We start from the raw sequence: 18,655 nt of genomic DNA, 5'->3' as shown, positions 1-18,655 counted from the left end.
TAAATACACTACACACCTACAATATATGTTGCCACGCACAGCCTGATCAAACTGACCAATGGGAGTTGCAAGGTCTGAAGATTCGGGCAATAATATTTATAAGCACAGAACGTTTAACATTCACAAACAGCCTCAGCCAAGTATGCCCTACATGACCTCATATTTTTTTTAGACTATGGTGGTGTGTGTCTAGTGCTGTCTCAGAGAGGGCTACCTTTGGTCAGGATGTAACTTTGTAGACTGGCCACGACTCCACAGACTCGGTGTGCACTCGCCGTTAGTGTCACAAGTCCTGGCCAATCCAGACACTGTTCCCTTGTTGAGAGCAACACCAGGATTGGATCGAGCAGGTGAACCCAGCGCCCATTCTGAGAGCAGGGAGCTGAGACTGCCCACACCCCTTCCCTCACTATGCACAGATAGTGATAGGCCTCTAGTGCGCATGTTGAGCTGGCCGCAGTAAGGCAGTCGGCTAACCTGACATGCACACTCTGAAGTGAGTGTGTGTCAACAACCAGGAGGTGCGCCTATGTTGTATTTAGCCCCCAGTACCCATCACTAAGCAACTAGGCTTGTGGCCAATAAAACAAATAATGGAAAACGCAGAGCGCCCGCCACCGGCAGAAAATATTTAAACTGTACATTATTTTTTTATACATAAAATTCGGGGGCAGACTGGACGAAATATAGGGGGCAACACCCAGACACGCTTATAAAGGAGCCTCTGTTGCCTTCCTCATTACACAAATGAATAAACCTGTTCCATTTAGCAGTGTAGAACTTTTGTGTGGTAGGCATTCTAGCATAGCTCAAGACTTCCATTGATTTTTGGGGTGTTCTCAGATGTACATATTCTAGATCCTCAGGGGGACAAGCTGCTAGGATGCGGTTTGCATATTCAAGATGTTATATCTGACCCCATTGTATTGTCTAGGTCTATGAAGAGTATTTATAGAGCATGACTTACTGCAAGGAGTGTCCTGGCGCTAATCTCGAAAGAGCGATCAGAAAGAGGGAAAGGCTTAGGGACTTGAAACAGTGGTGTAGCCTTGATGCATCCAAGTGTCAGTGGAATTTCGTTTCATTACGAGGGACCCAGTAAGGAGAGCGATCTGCCTCCTGACCTGCTGGACTTTGCCAAGACAGAGATTTATAGAGCAAAGGTTTCTCTGGGGGGCACAGAACGCAATTCTATCTTGTAGATAGCCCGGGCCAGTTCCATGAATAGCATTCTGGGTGACGAGTCAGGTCTTAAAGATGATCCTCTTTCTCACTGGGAGCCGGAGAAGACTCTGAAGAATAACATGTCGCATGGGAGTTACAGGGTAGCCGGAAAACTGTTCATGCTGCTGCATTCTGGACCAGCAGGTAGCCTATCAATTAAGTATTTGGGCAGGTCTATGTAGAATTCGTTCCCATAGTCCAAAAGTGATGTTATCAGGGCTTGGATCACTGGTTGTCTAGCCATAAAGGACAACAGATACAGGAACTTTCACAACAACAACGTAGAGCAAAACAAGTACCGACCACCGAATTAACTTGGGAGCGAAACAGCAGTTGTCCATCAAATTTAAAGCCCACGTTTTTCACCAAAAGATTTTTCATCAGGGTGATGGTGGGTCATCGGATAACCAGAAAAGAATGCCACGGTTCCATCGCATCTAGACCGAAGAAGAGGAGCTCAGTCTTCCCAGCATTACATTTAAGTTAATTCAGGGAGAGCCACCCAAACACAGCTGTGAGGCAATTACAGATTTTATCGCCTGGGAATGCCTTGCTATTATTCCAGAAGAAGAGCAATTGGGTGTCATCCGCATATGACAATTTCGGCCCCTAGTGAATCTGCCATAGTGGCCAAGGGAGTGAGATATACATTAAATAGAGTACGGCTCAAGGCTGAGCCTTGTGGCACTCCTACTCTTAGTTTACAGGAGTTGACAGAAAAAGAGTGACCCCACACCTCTTGTCCGCTCTCCTCAAGAAAGGATGCAAGCCAATTCTAGGCCTGCCCTCTACCAAATTGTTAACAAATCTAGGTGAGCTGACGGTGTGATCACCCTGGTCTGTGCTACCTCCATCATATCTGAGAACCATGTCTGTCTGGCCTACAGAGGTGCTATCAGAATTAGTGCCAAGGATGTTTGACTGTGCCTGTCTATCACTAGCAGTATCACAGAATTTGACGAAAATAGTATGCAAATTTCCCTGATCACTCCACTAATAGTGTGAAGAAACAGGAGTAAAACCCATAAACCACGTCGGGATGGGTGTAGAATGTGTATAAGAAACAATGCCCAACAGGTATCAATTTAAGGCAGTTCAATGATGTATGCAGTCAGCATTACATAAGAAAGAAACAAGGAGACTTGTGCGGTTTAAGAGCTTGTAATTCACCAATTCATAAGGGGCGTTCCACATGGAAATACAGTTGAGCAGCACTGTACAGAGGGAATCATGTGACAACCCGAAGGCACTTGGTGAATAGTGATATATACAGTTGGTGAAAGGTGATGACGCAAGTGCTGAACGTGAACAGCGTGAACGGCGCAAAGTGACAAAGATACAGTGTTGGCTCAGCAGGACTTAGTTTTAGTCACTTTAGTCATAATTTCAACAAAAACGTTGGATGCGCCATAGAGATGCGCTGTAGGGTAGACGGCGTTTCGATCCCCGTGAGTCGGGATCGTCTTCAGGACAGGGTTGTCGGGTAGAGGTGATGCTTTTATATACAATGGCGGGCTGCCGGAATGGCAGCGAGTCCCATCTGAGTTAAAAGCAAGCCGATGGCCGTGGTGTTCTGAATCTAGGAGCTACTCCCATTCACCGCGAGCCGCCCGACCGTCCCGAGCTATCGTTGCACCAAGCCACCTAGATTCACTCAGGCGCTGTCCTTCCTAAACCCCCCCCGCCTTCACAAGTCTCATTCCAGATCACCCATTAATTGTCCTCGCCCTTGGACCCAGGAACACCGCGGCCATCGGCTTGCTTTTAACTCAGACAGGACTCGCTGCCATTCCGGCCACTAACCGCGACCACCCGGCAGCCCGTTATTGTATATACAAGCACCACCTCTACCAGACAACCCTGTCCTGAAGACGATCCCGACTCACGGGGATCGAAACGCCGTCGACACTACAGTGCAACTCTATGGCGCATCTAACGTTTTTGGCTCCTGAAAAATGTTGAAATTATGACTAAAGTGACTAAAACTAATTCCTGCTGAGCCAACACTGTATATATCTTTGTCACTTTGCGCCGTTCACGTTCAGCACTTGCGTCAACACCTTTCACCAACTGTATACTTCACTATTCACCAAGTGCCTTCGGGTTGTCACATGATTCCCTCTGTACAGTGCTGCCTAACTGTATTTCCATGTGGAACGCCCCTTATGAATTGGTGAATAACAAGCTCTTAAACCGCACGAGTCTCCTTGTTTCTTTCTTATGTAATGCTGACTGCATACAACATTTAACTGCCTTAAATTGATACCTGTTGGGAATTGTTTCTTATACAAACTCTACTAATAGGGCATTCCCCAGTGACATGTGGCATGGGTATCTGGATGTGGGACCTGGGTAATTTGATCTCTCTGCTGTTGCAAAGAGATCTGCTGTGTGCCCAATTCTCAAAAGATCCCATCTCCCACATGCTGTTTCAACTCCCATATGCTCAAGAAGCCCATTTGACAGCTTAGCATGTCTGCTTCTATGTTCTAAACTCCTGAAAGGTGTATAGATATTAGTGTTACCTTTCTGTGTATTCACACTCGATATATCCAGGGTTAATACGGACAGCACGTGTAAGTTTGTTCCTCTTAGCTTGTTGATCATATAGTCTGGAATTGGACCATTTTTCCAGTGACCAGAGTCTGGAAAGCCTTTACGGCTAAAACAACTGCCTTTAATTCCAATAAAGGTTATGTGTTTCACCTCTTCCTCCTGGCTCCGTAGGCACTGGACATTAAGTTTCTCTATTTGAGCTCCTGTGGGATACCTCTGTTGTGGTGATTACACAATGTTGGTCGTTTGAAATATCTGTCCACTGTGAGGTTATCTGTAATCCACACCCTATTTTTTTCTGCAGCCTCTCTGAGACGGCCACTATATCCTCCCAATCCCCAGTCGCCTGTGACCACTGACATTGGAGCCATTCTTAGACTGCTCTTGCGGTCAGAAATTGTTCATTCTGGTACAGGCGAATTTGTTTTGGCAGTGCCAGGATCTTCTTTGCTACTTAGAACGCTTTTGTCTCCCTGGAATTTAGTTTCACCCTCAAAAAAGCCTTCTTTCTCTCTCTCTCTCTCTATGGGACTGGTTGATGATTTCTCTAGGTTCATGGAAAAACCTAATCTGTGGAGTATGATCTCTACGATTTCCTGGCACAGTCTGAACATCTTGGCCTTTACCAGCCAATCTCGAAGGTAGGGATAGACAAATATCCCCGGCTTCCTCGATGCACTGCCAGCATTGCAGGGCATTTTGTGAAACCCCCTGTTGCAGATTTGATCCCAAAAGGGAGCACCTTAACCTGGTAATGTACTTGGACTACAAAGAACCTCAGGAACGTCTTGTGTCAGTTCAGCAAATGCACATGCAGTTAGAAATCACTGATCTATGGTTGCATGTATCTATACTGCTTTCGGCAGCCACAGAATGACTTTTTGCAGTCTTGGATTTGTGTGTCTTGATGAACTTGTTGAAAACTTGCTAAGTCTAGCATGGGTCTGGATGTCGGAGTAGACCCCTTAAAGTTTTTTTTCTCCTTTGGAATCTTCTAGATCACTTGTTTGCTTAGAAGGCTCCTGAACACTTGTCTTAGGCACCGAAATGCTTCCTTTCAGCAAGTTCTTGCCTTTTGCCTGACTGCTGGAGGATTTGGTACCAGTTCTATACATCTGTCAAGCTATTTTGTGTTTAGTGTCCATTTTCTGGATGTAATTAACCTCTGCTCTTTGAGGGATTCTCAGACTGTGCTTCCCTACTAGAGTTGTGTGTGCGCGCTTTTTGGTCCCAACCCCCATGAGGTGTGACTTCGCCCTCTGACTTCCCCAAAAGGGCTGGTTTGGTATTATGGGGTATTGCCTATGCAGTAGTGGACTATGGGTGCTGGTCTATGTCGTGAAGGTGGCATAAGGGATACCTGGGCTGCTACCCTTCTTCTCTGTGTGGCTCCTCAGAACTGACCTGTGAACTGCAGGACACCTATTGCCTTTGCAATTCTGTTTCTTCATACAGCGCAGTGACTCTTCTACTGCATTTTTAAAGAAGGCATGTTCCATATAGCCACCAGCAATTCCTGCTCAAAACTCTAAACCAGGTTTGTCTGCTTAGGTTGAAAGGCACGTCCTTGACACTACCTCTTTTGGAGTCTTCTTCAGTGCATTGTCCCTTTTGACTAAGACTACCTCCCCAACCTCTGCCTCCTCCTCTTGCGCCAATTCGGATTTCTAGGAGTTCTCCTTGTCGCTCAATAGTCTTGGATCTTTCACCAAGGACTGACTGTGTCATATCGTAATCTGCCCAATGTAACTTTTTCCTTGTCGTCAGGATCTTGGGCAGGAACTCTGCAAACACATTGTACCACTACCACCTATGACCTTTCTGTAGATACAGGTTACACATCATATGGCTCTTCCTCTGAGCAAACGTGTGGTGGCTTCAGGCACAATCTAAAAAGGGGGAATACCTCCTCCTTGGTGTACATTTTCCAACCCACACAATCAAAGTATTCATGTTGAGCAAAAAAACGCAATCTTTTTCTTTGTGCTTGCCTGTTCCCTCGATCTCCCAGTATGCTCCTGTCATTTTCTTTTTTTCCATGTTAGTTGGTGAGCCTACGGCGTAAAACTCTGCTGACTGTTCCCTCACAGCTCAAGGTCATGCTTTTATAACCAAACAGTGGAAAAAAAAAAGAATATGAAGTTGGCGAGCGACCAACAAAGGCTATTCTGGGTTGTCAGACGTCATACAATTTAGCACCAAATGGTCGACTCAACAATGCCCACAAAAAATGACTAAGACAATTCTGAACCCAATCACTAGATGCCAGAATGATGCATGTGAATTCACCCTACAAAAAGGACTTCATACTCAATAGCAAAATATTGTAAACGCTAATCATCTTTTGCATGATTACTAATCTGGCTTCCAATGACCCTGTAGCATAGAAACGGGAACCTTACAATTCTCAGACAATGCCCTCTGACCGAATTAAAGATGACCCATACCATTTGGTACTACTCAATGTCTCAACTGCCTTCAACACTACTGACCATCCCACCCTGAAGTCTTGAATGGGACTCACTAGCAATGTCCTTCACTGGTTCTATTCCTGCTAATCCCACATAATCCAGTTCATTCACATGGGCAGGTCCAGGTCACAGAAGATCCCTATCATCTCTAGAGTCCCTCAATGTCATTGTCAACCTCTACAAGGAGCCCATGCGGCTCTCCTCACTGATAACAGCATTAAAATACACTAGTATGCCGACCATATAGAACTATAGCTGAGAGTCTTTGCCGCTCTGTACATGCTACACCTCAAACACTGTCTGCACCTCATACATACCTGGATGTCAAGCACCTACCTGAAGCTCAGCCCGCCACAATTTTATTCCTGTTATTTATCAAGAACAAACAACTATTCCAGACCTGGCCGAATGACATCAACCTGGACAGATTCATACTCCAACTTTTACCCAATGCTAAGTCATTTTGATTCACCGTAAACACCAACCTCACCCTTAAGGAATAAACTACAAAACAGACAGTCTGGCACCAGTTCTCTCTAGTACTAGAAAGTGAAACAATCCCTTCCAGAAAGGCACTTCACAATAGCATTCTTGTGCATCTAGAGATGGTGGCAACAACCTGCTCGATGGCCTCCCAGACTCCACCTGGAACCCACATAAGGGCATTCTTTACGCTGCAGCATGTCTCTTCCAGGGCCTCAAGAAATAGGAGCACATCACACTCATGCTGATAGATTTCCACTGGTCACCAGCTAATAGCATTTTCAAAAACAGATTATTCATACAAAGCTATCACAAGACCAGCCACTCCAACATATCTGACAGATAAGCTCTTTTTTAGGTCTCGCCTGAGCCAGCGCATGCACTTCTCTGGCAAGACATTTAGTAACTGGGTTTCCAAAGTGCTACCAAAGGCTTTTGCTGGCCTCAAGCGTGCGGTTACGCGGACGTGAACGTGCACAGCTGCCATCTGGCTTTCTGGAACGGCTCATTAAGCCTTACAGCACGTGAATCCCCTCCCCTTTCCCACTCCCTCCTCGTCAGCTTCATTTTACTTTTCATTCTCCTTCACCCCCTTGCTCTTTGATCTTTCCTGTTTGTGTTCCCCTTTTTACCGCCCCCCCCCCCCCCCCCTGTTCAAGTTCACTTGATCATGATCACGATCAGTTTCACTTTCACGGGCCGCCGTGCGACACTGTCTGAGCACACTCGCTGAGAACGGGCATCCGCTTTTAAGCAATGCTTGTTTGCCTGATCTTTCCTGTTCATGTTCACCTTCATCCCGCCCCCTTTTTTCTTCAGTGTACATGCTAACTTGAACAATTGTGTTTCACGTTCAAACAAAGGACCCCTAAACACCTGACGACGGAACCCATACTATAACCTCCTCTCGATCCCGCCTCTTCCCATGGAACTTCATCTACTACTCCCCTACACTACTATTCGTCCCGGCAGTAGTACTCAGGCGGTTCACTTACCATCAGAAGTGACCTCATTTATCCCAGAAGTTCCAAGGAATAAGTGATTTTTAAAATTTTTATTATTTCAGGGTTATTGATTGCGCTCATATTTCACGCTGATTTTGACCCAGGCCATGATGAGTTTGTAAAGATCTTATGGTGAGCTCAGGGGCACTCTTATGCCAGGCACTGTGCACATTATGCCATTGTGTGCAGAAGGCCTTTTAATGCAACATGACGTCCATAGGGGGCTGAAACTTTTCACTAGATCTCTTTGAGGAGTCTGGGGCTGCGTCTGTTCTGAAAGTGAATGTGACTACATCTTGTGTCTCCCAGACCAGCCCTAGCACAGACATAAATGTAACATCCTCTCCTGGCCCTTGCCTAAGCGGCTAGCAACATATGCTTTAATACCAGGGAATCCAAACACAAGGTACCAGCTTTTATATTACAGACTGTAACATTGATGAAGTGCACCCTCTTTTAGAGGCGAAGGGAATAGAACTGGCAAAACTAGCATTTCTACAATTGTTTTCAAACTCTGAGAAATGTAAAGTACAGATGACCAACAACTGGTTCAAAGAATCATCTGTAGAAGTAAGATCACTTTTACCCCAACAACTAATCCTACTGCTATTATTAGTATCACTAGTACTATAATGGTCCCATCACTTCTGATAAGTGTATCCTTATTACTATGACTAGTGATACTGCTACTAGTACTGGTATAACTATTAACACTAGTGCTGCTGTAACTGCCATCGATCCAACTACAACAAGCATTGGCATGGCCAATAGGTCTCGTCTTTGAGACCATATCAATGTTTAGCCGTGCAACACTTGTCTTTCCTTCCATCATGAATATTTAAAGATTTTCCCAAGGATTACCTACATACCATCCTCATTTAATATTTACATTTATCAGGTACCTTCTGATTTTAATGTTGGCTTGGGCATTGACAAAACAGTCTAACGTTGACCATGGCAAATTATGGTTTTGTTTGATGGGTCACATGGCATAGCCAATAGGTCTCACGTTTGGGACCTTATAATTGTTTAGCCATGCAACAGTTGATATTGTTGCACCAAGGATATTGTGCTGCATAACTAAATACTTATAAGGTCCCAAAAGCAAGACATATTGGCTATGCCAATGCTTGTTCTCTACTGGGTCTTGGCACACCTGTAGCCAGGACAACATCAGACAAGAGACAAAGAAGTGCAAAAATGAAAAGACAAGGTAACAGGTCTTAGTGTTACCAATTCTTTTTTTTCTATGGATAAGAATCCACTGCTTACAGCCAGCCCCAATGAAGAATTTTGGGTTGATGTTCCTTACCTTTCCATTCCTCTATGGTACGTTCTTTATTCTCTATTGACTCATCATAGACTTCAGCCTCTGGCTCATCATCCGGGTCATGATACTGCAGAAAGTAAGGGTGGGCAAGAGCTTCAGTGGCTGTTATCCTCTTATCACTGTCCAATATGAGCATCTTCTCAAGAAGATCCACCGCTAATGTTGACATGAGAAAAAATCCATACTACTGTTAGTTCCATCATATTTTAACATTGGTTCAGAGAATTATGTAATTATACTTGGAGTCTCATGAAAGCACAAGAATTATTAAATGAAATGCAACCACTGAAATATTTGGATCACAAAAATAAAGTATATAATTTATCAGTCTACTTTTTAAGGACTAAATGGGCATAAGCAATTATTTCATACTACCTGTGCAAATTTTATTTGGCAGGTACATTTCAGACTGAATGTTTGATATTATTCCATCAATAAGAATCCATATTGAGATAAATCACATTTTCTAATATTATAAAGATGATGTTTTTGATGGGTAAAAGTTGAACATTGGCTGCCGCTTATCTGGTGTGACTTGAGCATCGCACTGAAAAAGGTAGGAACATTTTCACTGTGATTTTAGTAAGTAGATCACATAGGAAAGAGTGTTTTCCAACACTAATTACAGGATGAGTTTTTTTTACTATTCTACTCTAACATAACTACAACTAATAGTACCAAACAAACACATTTTATTGATCAGTTTGCCAACCCTTATACTTGGGTTCAAGAGTTTCCTGGAATGAAGACTAATCAGCACTCTGTCACGCAAAGTTTTTCTGATCCAATCAAAAGGCTTGGAAGGTTTTTATACTGGAATAATAGGCTGGGGAGTTTGTGTAGATACAGGGAAATAATTATATGAGGCATTTTTGATGGGATGCCCCCTCTCAGTTTCTGCCCCAACAGACACAACTGAAGACCATGTAGTCACTAAAAGAGGAATACAATATCTCCTCATGATTAGGGCAGAAGGGGGCCCAAAAGATGCAACTATATTATCTCTGGTGTCACATCTAGTGTAAAAACCTTTGATAAAATGGCATGAGATTTGCACCTGCTGCTGAATCTTGCAGGTCTGGTAATAAAATGCAAGCATGTAGCTTCACCTAGATGTCGAAGGGGATCATTTAATGTGCAAGTTGCTCGGAAGGGATGAGTCACCATTTTTTAAGGAAATATGTAGGATCGATACCATTCATGAAACGCACACAAATGAGTCGGGAAAGAATAATATATAAAGACAGGGGCACGTGCTCCCTGTGAGAAAACTGCCCTCAGTCACAACATTTTGTCATGCTTAATCATAGGGCGTGCTTCAAACAACCCTGCGCAGACCAACACCTGGTGTGGAGCAAAAGGGAGGGGTAGACAGTACAAACAATGACATTTCTTGGGATCACCAAAGAAAAGGTGCAGCCAGTAAGAGTTGAGACTAGCTGGGATGTGTACTCAATTTTATTCCGGGACCACCCGGCTAGGTTTAAAAACGTGAAGGATGGAAATGAGGGGAGAAAATTAAGATTCCTTCACCCCTTCTTACTCCCAAGGTGTCGAAATGTTTCTGCCCTTAAAGGTGTGCCCGTAAAAACGGGTCACTTCGGCCTTCATCAGAACCCTTTGGGCCCAAAAAGGGAGGTCCCCTCTGATGTTACCTCCGTCAGGAGCGACCCCTTGTAGTCGAATTTACTTTTGACTTGAACGGGTTGTGGGATTTAGTCACCTATGGTGGGATTTGCACAAAGGGGAAAATATACTACCCCTATTCATCAGCATTTCTCAGGTTGTCAAATTTTGAAATGACCAAGCTATTGAGCGCAGAATACCTTCAAAGAGTTCAAAGAGGTAAATGGAAATGTTATCTACCTTTAATAATAGTGTTCTGTAGCCTGAGTGGGTTTAATATGTGCTGTGAACTCAATCCAAGGGAGTACAGAAAAATAAATTACCCCCCAAGTTGAGCCGCCTAGCAGTAGATGACTGCGCAAAATTAGTGATTCTTACTTTTCATATAAAGGCCAATGGGAATTTATTCCCCAACTAAAATTAGCACAAGAAAATGAGCTTTTTTACAGCATACATTTTTAAGAATATGGACAAAACACACATTTAACATTATTGGGTAATTTCCTTTCATGTATTCTTTCCTCTGTGTTTCTTTCCATTATTCCTTTACTTCTTTTGTTCCTTCTTTTCTGTCCAGTCTTCTTTCATACCTTCTTTCTTTCTAGCTTTCAGTGCTTTATATTACTTTTCTTTCCCTATTTCATCCAGTCTTCTAATTCTAACATTGTTTGCTCATTCTGCTCATTTCGTTCTTTTTTCTTAAAACCCTTGCTACCCCTTTTTTTCCATCCTTGTTTATTTTTATATTTATTCCTCTCTTGAATTCTTTGTTTTTCTTTCTTCTGCCGATCATTTCTTCTTTCCATTATGACAATCTATTTTCCTTCTTTCATTCTTTCCATACTTCTGTTTATCTTTATTTCTTTGGTATCCCTTTTTACTTGCTTCTTTTCTTTCCATCCATCCTTTATTTTTTTATCTTTCCATTTACATTTTTTCCGTTCTTTTGTACCTCTATCTTGGTTTGTTTCTTATGGTTTCCTTATTTGCATTCTCTATACCCTCCTTTTCCCTTCTGTGGTCTCATTCCGTGTGCCTGAAACCTATTCTTACTTTCTCTTTCTCATTGTTTTTGGCTTCTTTGGAGACCTTTGGCCCCACTACACTTTTGTGGCATGGTAATCTATTCTGTTTTGTCCCCAAGCGTTTTTATTTGAGTTTGTATTAGACATTAACATTAATATGAACAGTGCAAGCATTATACAAGTTCTTTTCAAAACGGTAACTTACCAGCAGGGATGGGCGAGTAACGTGAAGTTGTATCAAGGGGAATGGTATAGATCATGTATCTTGCCTAGTGCTGTTAGGGTGCGTGGGAGAATGCAAATGCTACTTACCAGTATGCATCTGTTCTTGGCATGTAGGGCTGCTGACATTCATATCTGTGCATAGATCGCAGCCTAGTGTTGGGTCCGGATGATTGCACATTGTTGTCCTGGAAGAGTCTTCGAAGTATCACGAGATAGGTGGCTCCTCCCCTGGACTACAGTGCGCATGGGCATCGCCTCCATCCCCAGATTGTTTTTAGCCATTGGCAGAGATGGAGTGAAGTATGTGAGTGATGACCATGCTATGAGCATATACATATATACATATGAATGAAATACTGCAGCTGCTACAGGCGCCGGGGAGGAGGGTGGGCGATATGAATGTCAGCAGCCCTACATGCCAAGAACAGATGCATACTGGTAAGTAGCATTTGCAGTTCGAGGCATGTGGGCTGCTGAATTCATATTTGTGCATAGAATACATAGCAGTCCCTCCATTAGCGGCGGCTGCCCGTGCCAGCTGCAGCAGTCTGAAAAAGTGTTTTTAGAACAGCCTGACCAACAGCTGCCTGCTGTTTGGAATGCACGTCTACACAGTAGTGTTTAGTGAAAGTATGTGTGGTAGACCATGTGGCTGCTCTACAGATATCTTCTAAGGGAATGTTACCTAGGAAAGCCATAGAGGCCCCCAACTTCCTGGTGGAGTGGGCCCTTGGTGGGATAGTGAGAGTGCGCTTAGCTTTAGCGTAACAGATCTGAATGCACTTCACTATCCACCTAGCGATCCCAGCTTTGGAGATAGCGTTTCCCTTGTGGTGTGTGGCAAAAGCAACAAAAAGGTGCTTGGTTTTGCGAAAATCTTTCGTCCTGTCTACATAGTACATCAAGGCTCTCTTAACATCAAGGGTGTGGAGCATCCGCTCCGCCAGCGTCTCTGGGTTTTGGAAAAACACCGGCAACTCAATTGTCTGGTTTATATGGAATTGAGACACAACCTTGGGTAGGAATTTAGGGTTAGTACGAAGCACAACCCTGTTAGCATGCACCTGGAAGAAAGGTTCTTGGATGGTGAGCGCCTGCAGCTTGCTAACCCTCCGTAGCGATGTAATTGCTACTAAGAACGCAACCTTCCAAGTCAGAAACTGAAGCTCACAAGAGCGCAGTGGCTCGAAGGGAGGACCCATCAGCCTTGTAAGAACCACATTGAGGTTCCATTCTGGAGCTGGTGGGGTCCTTGGCGGAATGACTCTTTTGAGTCCTTCCAGAAAGGCCTTGATAGCAGGGACCTTAAAGAGTGACAGGTGTTGCCTATTCTGGAGGTATGGTGCCATAGCAGACAGGTGAATGCGGATGGAAGAGTACGCCAGATTGCATTGATACAGGTGGAACAGGTAACAGATGATGTTTTGAATGGAAGCATCTAGCGGGTCAATATCGTGGTTAACACAGTAGATGACAAACCTCTTCCATTTAGCCGCATAACAAGCTCTCGTAGTGGGCTTCCTTGCCTCCCGAATGATGTCCATGCAATCGGGAGGAAGATTGAGGTAGCCAAACTCTAGGACTTCAGGAGCCAGATCGCCAGGTTGAGCTGTTGCGGATCTGGGTGCTGAATGTCGCCATGGCTCTGCGTCAGAAGGCTGGGAGTGAGATGAAGCCTTTGATGCGGTACCACGGAGAGTTCCAGAAACGTGGTGTACCATGGTTGGCGAGCCCACGTTGGAGCAACCAGGATGAGCGTCATCGAGTGCTGCCTGAGCTTGCGTGCCACCAGCGGTATCAGAGGTGCTGGGGGAAAATCGTACGCAAATCTGCCTGACCAGTTCATCCACATCACATTGCCCTGTGATTGCGGGTGTGGGAACCTGGCGGCGAAGCTTTGGCATTTTGCGTTCTCCTTTGTGGCGAACAGGTCTATCTCTGGATGACCCCACTTTTGGAAGTACGGTTGGAGTACTGATGGATGTATCTCCCACTCGTGCATTTGATGGCTGTGCCTGCTGAGCAGATCCGCCATCTGATTGTCCTTGCCCGGGAGATGCTCTGCCATGAGGAAGATGTTCCTCTGAATGGCCCACTTCCACATGCTCTGAGCCAGATGAGACAGCTGCGGAGAGTGTGTGCCTCCCTCCTTCTGAATGTAGTACATGGCCGTCATGTTGTCCGTCCGGATCAACACGACTTTGTTGCACAGATGTACTTTGAACGCCTTCAAGGCCATGAAGATTGCCACAAGTTCCAACACATTGATGTGCATCTTCCTTTGCTGTAGTGTCCAGAGTCCCTGCACCGTGTACTGGAGTACATGCGCTCCCCATCCCTGGAGAGAGGCGTCCGTTGTCAGGATGATCTGTGGCACAGGCTCTTGGAATGGTCGGCCTTTGCAAAGGTTTTGTGGATTCCACCAATGCAGAGAGTTGTATGCCCGACCGCTCACCAACACTAGGTCGTCTGTCAGTTGCCCATGAGCCTGAGTCCACTGACGTGCAAGGCAATCCTGAAGCGGACGCATATGTAGTCTCGCGTGCGAGACAATGGAGATGCAGGAGGCCATCATGCCTATCAACTGCATGAACACCTTCGCTGGAAGCGAGTGTTGGGGTCTGAATCGTTGGATCAGCGCCTGGATACTGGCGATTCTCACTGAACTTGGCTGCGCAGTGGCTGCCAGAGTGTTGATTGTCGCGCCCAGATACTGTCGCACGTGGGCGGGCTGGAGATGGGATTTTGGGTAGTTCAGAGAGAATCCCAGATCGTGCAGGAGATGAATGGTGCGTGACACATGGTCGACGCACTGTTGTTCTGTCTTTGCTTGAATGAGCCAGTCGTCCAGGTAGGGGTAGACGTGGACGTTCTGGCGACGGAGATGCGCCGCCACAGTCGCTAGGCACTTTGTAAATACCCTTGGCGCTGTGGTGACCCCGAACGGCAGAACCCTGAACTGGTAATGCTGGTCTTGAATCGTGAATCTGAGATACTTCCTGTGGGAAGGATGCAGGGGGATATGAAAATATGCATCTTTCAGATCCAGCGTAGCCAGGAAGTCCCCCTGCTGAAGCAGAGGGAGTACTTGCTGTAACGTGAGCATATGGAAGTGCTCCGAGAGAATGTACCAGTTGAGGGGCCTGAGGTCCAGGATGGGCCTGAGGGATCCGTCCTTTTTTGGGATTAGAAAATACAGGGAGTAAACCCATGTTCCCCTTTCCTGCAATGGAACGAGCTCTATTGCCCCTTTTTGCAGCATGACTAGAACTTCCTGCTGCAACAAGGTCAAGTGCTCGCCGGACATAGGACGGCTCCTTGGGGGTATGTTTGGTGGAATGGAAGTAAGTTCCAGACAGTAACCGTACTGGATAAGAGACTTGACCCACCTGTCCGTGGTGATGGATTTCCACGCGGGCAGGAACTGCTGGAGTCTCCCCCCGACCGGTGTTGTATGGTCGGGGGGCAGTGACAAGACGTCACTGCTTGTTGGCGGTGGTGGACCTGGAGCTGTTGTTTCCACGTCCCCTGCCCTTGACGTTATTGCCTCTGTAGCCACCTCTACCCTTGTTGTTGTACGAGGTTTGGGTGTTACTCTTGTAATACTGTGTGGACTGTGATGCCTGACCCCTTGAGGTGCCTCTGGAAGTGGAGCGGCGAAAGGAACCACTCCGAAACTGCTGACTTTGTAGGGCCCCCATAGACTTGGCAGTTTCCGTATCTTTTTTCATTTTTTCCAGAGTCGCATCCACCTCAGGGCCAAACAGGTGGTCAGGATTAACTGTTTGATTCAGTATTGTAGTTTGGATGTCGGGTTTGAACCCTGAAATTCTAAGCCAGGCATGCCGTCTAAGCAACACACTGGTATTGATCGCCCTGGAGGCTGTTTCTGCCACATCCAGTGCGCATTTTATGGATGCATTCGTAATGAGCTTTCCTTCCTGAATCAGCATTTCTCCTGCCTCCTTGTACTGGTCAGGCAAGTGTTGCAGTATTGATTCTAAGGTGTCATAATGAGCCCTATCATAGCGAGCAAGTAGGGCTTGTGTGTTAGATATTCTCCAGATATTAGCTGCCTGTGCAGCAATCCGTTTGCCTGAGGCCTCAAAGATCTTGGACTCTTTGTCTGGGGGAGGAGCGTCACCAGTAGTCTGCGAGTTCGCCCTCTTCCGAGCGTTGGAAACAACCAACGAGTCCAATGGCAAGTGTCCCTTGATATATGTTGGATCCGAGGGCGCTGCCTTATATTTCCTGTCAATGCGAGGGTTGACCACACGCGCCCGGGTGGGCTCCTTGAAGACCTCCGTTGCGTGCTTAAGCACCCCTTTAAGCATCGGCAGCGTTTTGACCGACTTTTCAGCTACTGAGAAAGTGTCAAATAAGAAGTCCACATCCACGGGGTCCGAGTGCAGCTCGACGTCGTGGTTAGCCGCAGCCCTCTCGATCAGAGCGTTGAAGGCCGCCGAGTCCTCCGTCGGTGACGTTTTGGCCGCAAAAAGTTGCGGGTCCTGGCCCGACTGCGGGTCCTCTGGGTCGCCTCCGGCCGACCAAGGTTCGTGCTCCTCCTCCGGATCCGAGTACGCCGGATAGTTGTACTCGGCGTCTTCCTCGTCCGCATCGCCTGCAGCGGAATGCGTTGGCGAGTGTCCCAGTGCTTGTGGAGACACAGGTTCCACCAGAGCCGAAGATTCCGCAGAGTCCCTTTTATTTTTGAGAGGGATCCTAAAATGTTCCAACACCGGCTCCGTAGTGATTTTCCTCTTGAGGAGAGACAGTTTCCCGGTGTTGGCGTCGATGATTATCTCACGACGTTCCTCTTCAGCAAGCGGCTGGAGCCGAAGCTTCGACACCACCAAGGCAGCTTTCGGTGTCAATGCCTCCTTCGAGGGTCCGCCCTGTTTCGGCGCGAAGGCCTTCGGCGCCGACTTGGGTGGCAGGGTAAAACGGATAGGCGTTTGCTCCTTCGCAGGCTGAGGCGTGAGCTTAGGCGCTACAGTGTCCTGAGCGGGAACCACACTGTCCTTTCGTAACCGCTGCAGGGATTCCGCTTCCTTCTTCGTCAAGGCCGGAGAGGGCTTGACCGGCTCGAGCGATCTCTCTGCGTCGAGAGCCGGATCGCCGGCAGGCACTTTCTTCGGGGCCGACGCCCCATGCCTATGCGCGTCGTCGCCCTGACGCTTCTTTGGAGCCGTCTTCGGGTCCACGACCCCTTTCGGCGCCGACGCAGCCGCGTCGGACGACTTCGCCTTCGGCGCCGACCCCGAGGGTTTCGGGTCGGCCATCTTGGCGTGGCTCTTCAAGTCGGCCATCTTGAATTTTTTGGAACTTGACGCCTCTAGAACCTTCTGCACCAGCGTAACTTTCACTTTCGGTTTCGCATCCGAGGGTGCGTGACCAGACGGCTTCACTTTCGTTTTCTTCAACGTTAGTGGCTTCTCAGAAATGTCCGTGACCGGGCCCGGAGGCGGGGACGTAGGACTCATAAGTAGATCTTGGGTAAGGCCCGAAGGCGATCCCTCGACCTGGGCCGTATGAAGGGGAATGACCCCTGAGTCTGGTTGGGGATGCTCCTCCTCCGAGCTATCCCCCACAGTGGCAAAAGCCCGATCGTCGTCCCCTACCTCGTCGGTGACTTCGTCAAAGTTCTCCTCACCCGCGTCGTAGGTCTCCCCCTCGGACGCGGGACTAGAGTCCGAACCTTGCACGTCGTCTTCGCCTTCAACAGATTCCTGGAATATGTCGTCTGGTGGGGGCGCCGCAGTAGCCGATAACCTAGCCTGGAGCCTATTGGCCCGACGAATCTTCAGAGTCTTCTTGCACCGGAATTTCGAACACGCCATGCAGCTGTCTTCGTTGTGGTCCGGTGACAAGCATGTATTGCACACAGGGTGCACGTCGAGGTGTGAATATTTGGAGTTACACACCGGGCACTTCTTAAACGGTGTTCGCTCCATAGCAGAAGTGTAGTGTAGGCCCGTCCGCGCCGAAAGCACGCGGAAGGGCAGCAAGAGTTCGGAGCTGAGAGTCAGACAAGAAAACCCGTACGCAACTATACCGACGCTCAGCCTAAAGACCTTTTGGTCTCGAGTAGAAAGTTGAACAACTATCGGTTCCGACAGAGGGAACCGAAACACATCCGAACCCAATGGCGGAAAAAAACAATCTGGGGATGGAGGCGATGCCCATGCGCACTGTAGTCCAGGGGAGGAGCCACCTATCTCGTGATACTTCGAAGACTCTTCCAGGACAACAATGTGCAATCATCCGGACCCAACACTAGGCGGCGATCTATGCACAGATATGAATTCAGCAGCCCACATGCCTCGAACGAGAGAAAACAGAGGGAGTGCAGGGGCGAGGAAGGACCAGGGCGCCATCAGGTGAGATTCTCAGGTAGTTGCAAGGTGTGCTGCTGTTGAGTGTGGTTGCGTCCATGGTGGTATGATTGCAGGATAGGTTCAAGGGGGCCAAGGGGGAAGGTCAGTGGGTCTAATGTCAACTGGAGTGGGCAGGGGCAAGGAGATATAAACAGAGGCATCCTTGAAGATTAGGGGGTTTACCAGTGAGGGGGCGGGGAGCCGAGGTTCACAGGGGCAGGTCATCATTAAGAGTTATTTGGAGAACGTGGTTGAGGTTTGGAGAACGTGGTTGAGGTGCATGTCCCACCCAGAGGAAATGGGGCACTTGCAGAGATGGTGGACCTTCTTGAAG

The 18,655-nt window shown here is 47.0% G+C and overlaps 1 protein-coding gene across 2 annotated transcripts in view; it reads right to left on the bottom strand.

Moving 5' to 3' along the window:
* The window catches only part of MAPK11 (mitogen-activated protein kinase 11), a 254,275-nt gene that overhangs the window by 2,077 nt on the left and 233,543 nt on the right, over positions 1-18,655 (bottom strand). For both annotated transcript variants that reach the window (XM_086967388.1, XM_086967385.1), the window contains one exon: positions 9,051-9,224. In XM_086967388.1, coding sequence (XP_086823514.1) covers positions 9,051-9,224 — 174 coding nt within the window. The remainder of the gene's footprint in view (positions 1-9,050; positions 9,225-18,655) is intronic.

The sequence above is a fragment of the Lissotriton vulgaris genome, chromosome 1_1 (assembly GCF_964263255.1).
Source record: "Lissotriton vulgaris chromosome 1_1, aLisVul1.2, whole genome shotgun sequence".
In the NCBI taxonomy this organism is placed as follows: domain Eukaryota; kingdom Metazoa; phylum Chordata; class Amphibia; order Caudata; family Salamandridae; genus Lissotriton; species Lissotriton vulgaris.
The sequence above is the reverse complement of the archived record's forward strand: the minus strand, read 5'-3'. Positions and strand labels throughout refer to the sequence as shown.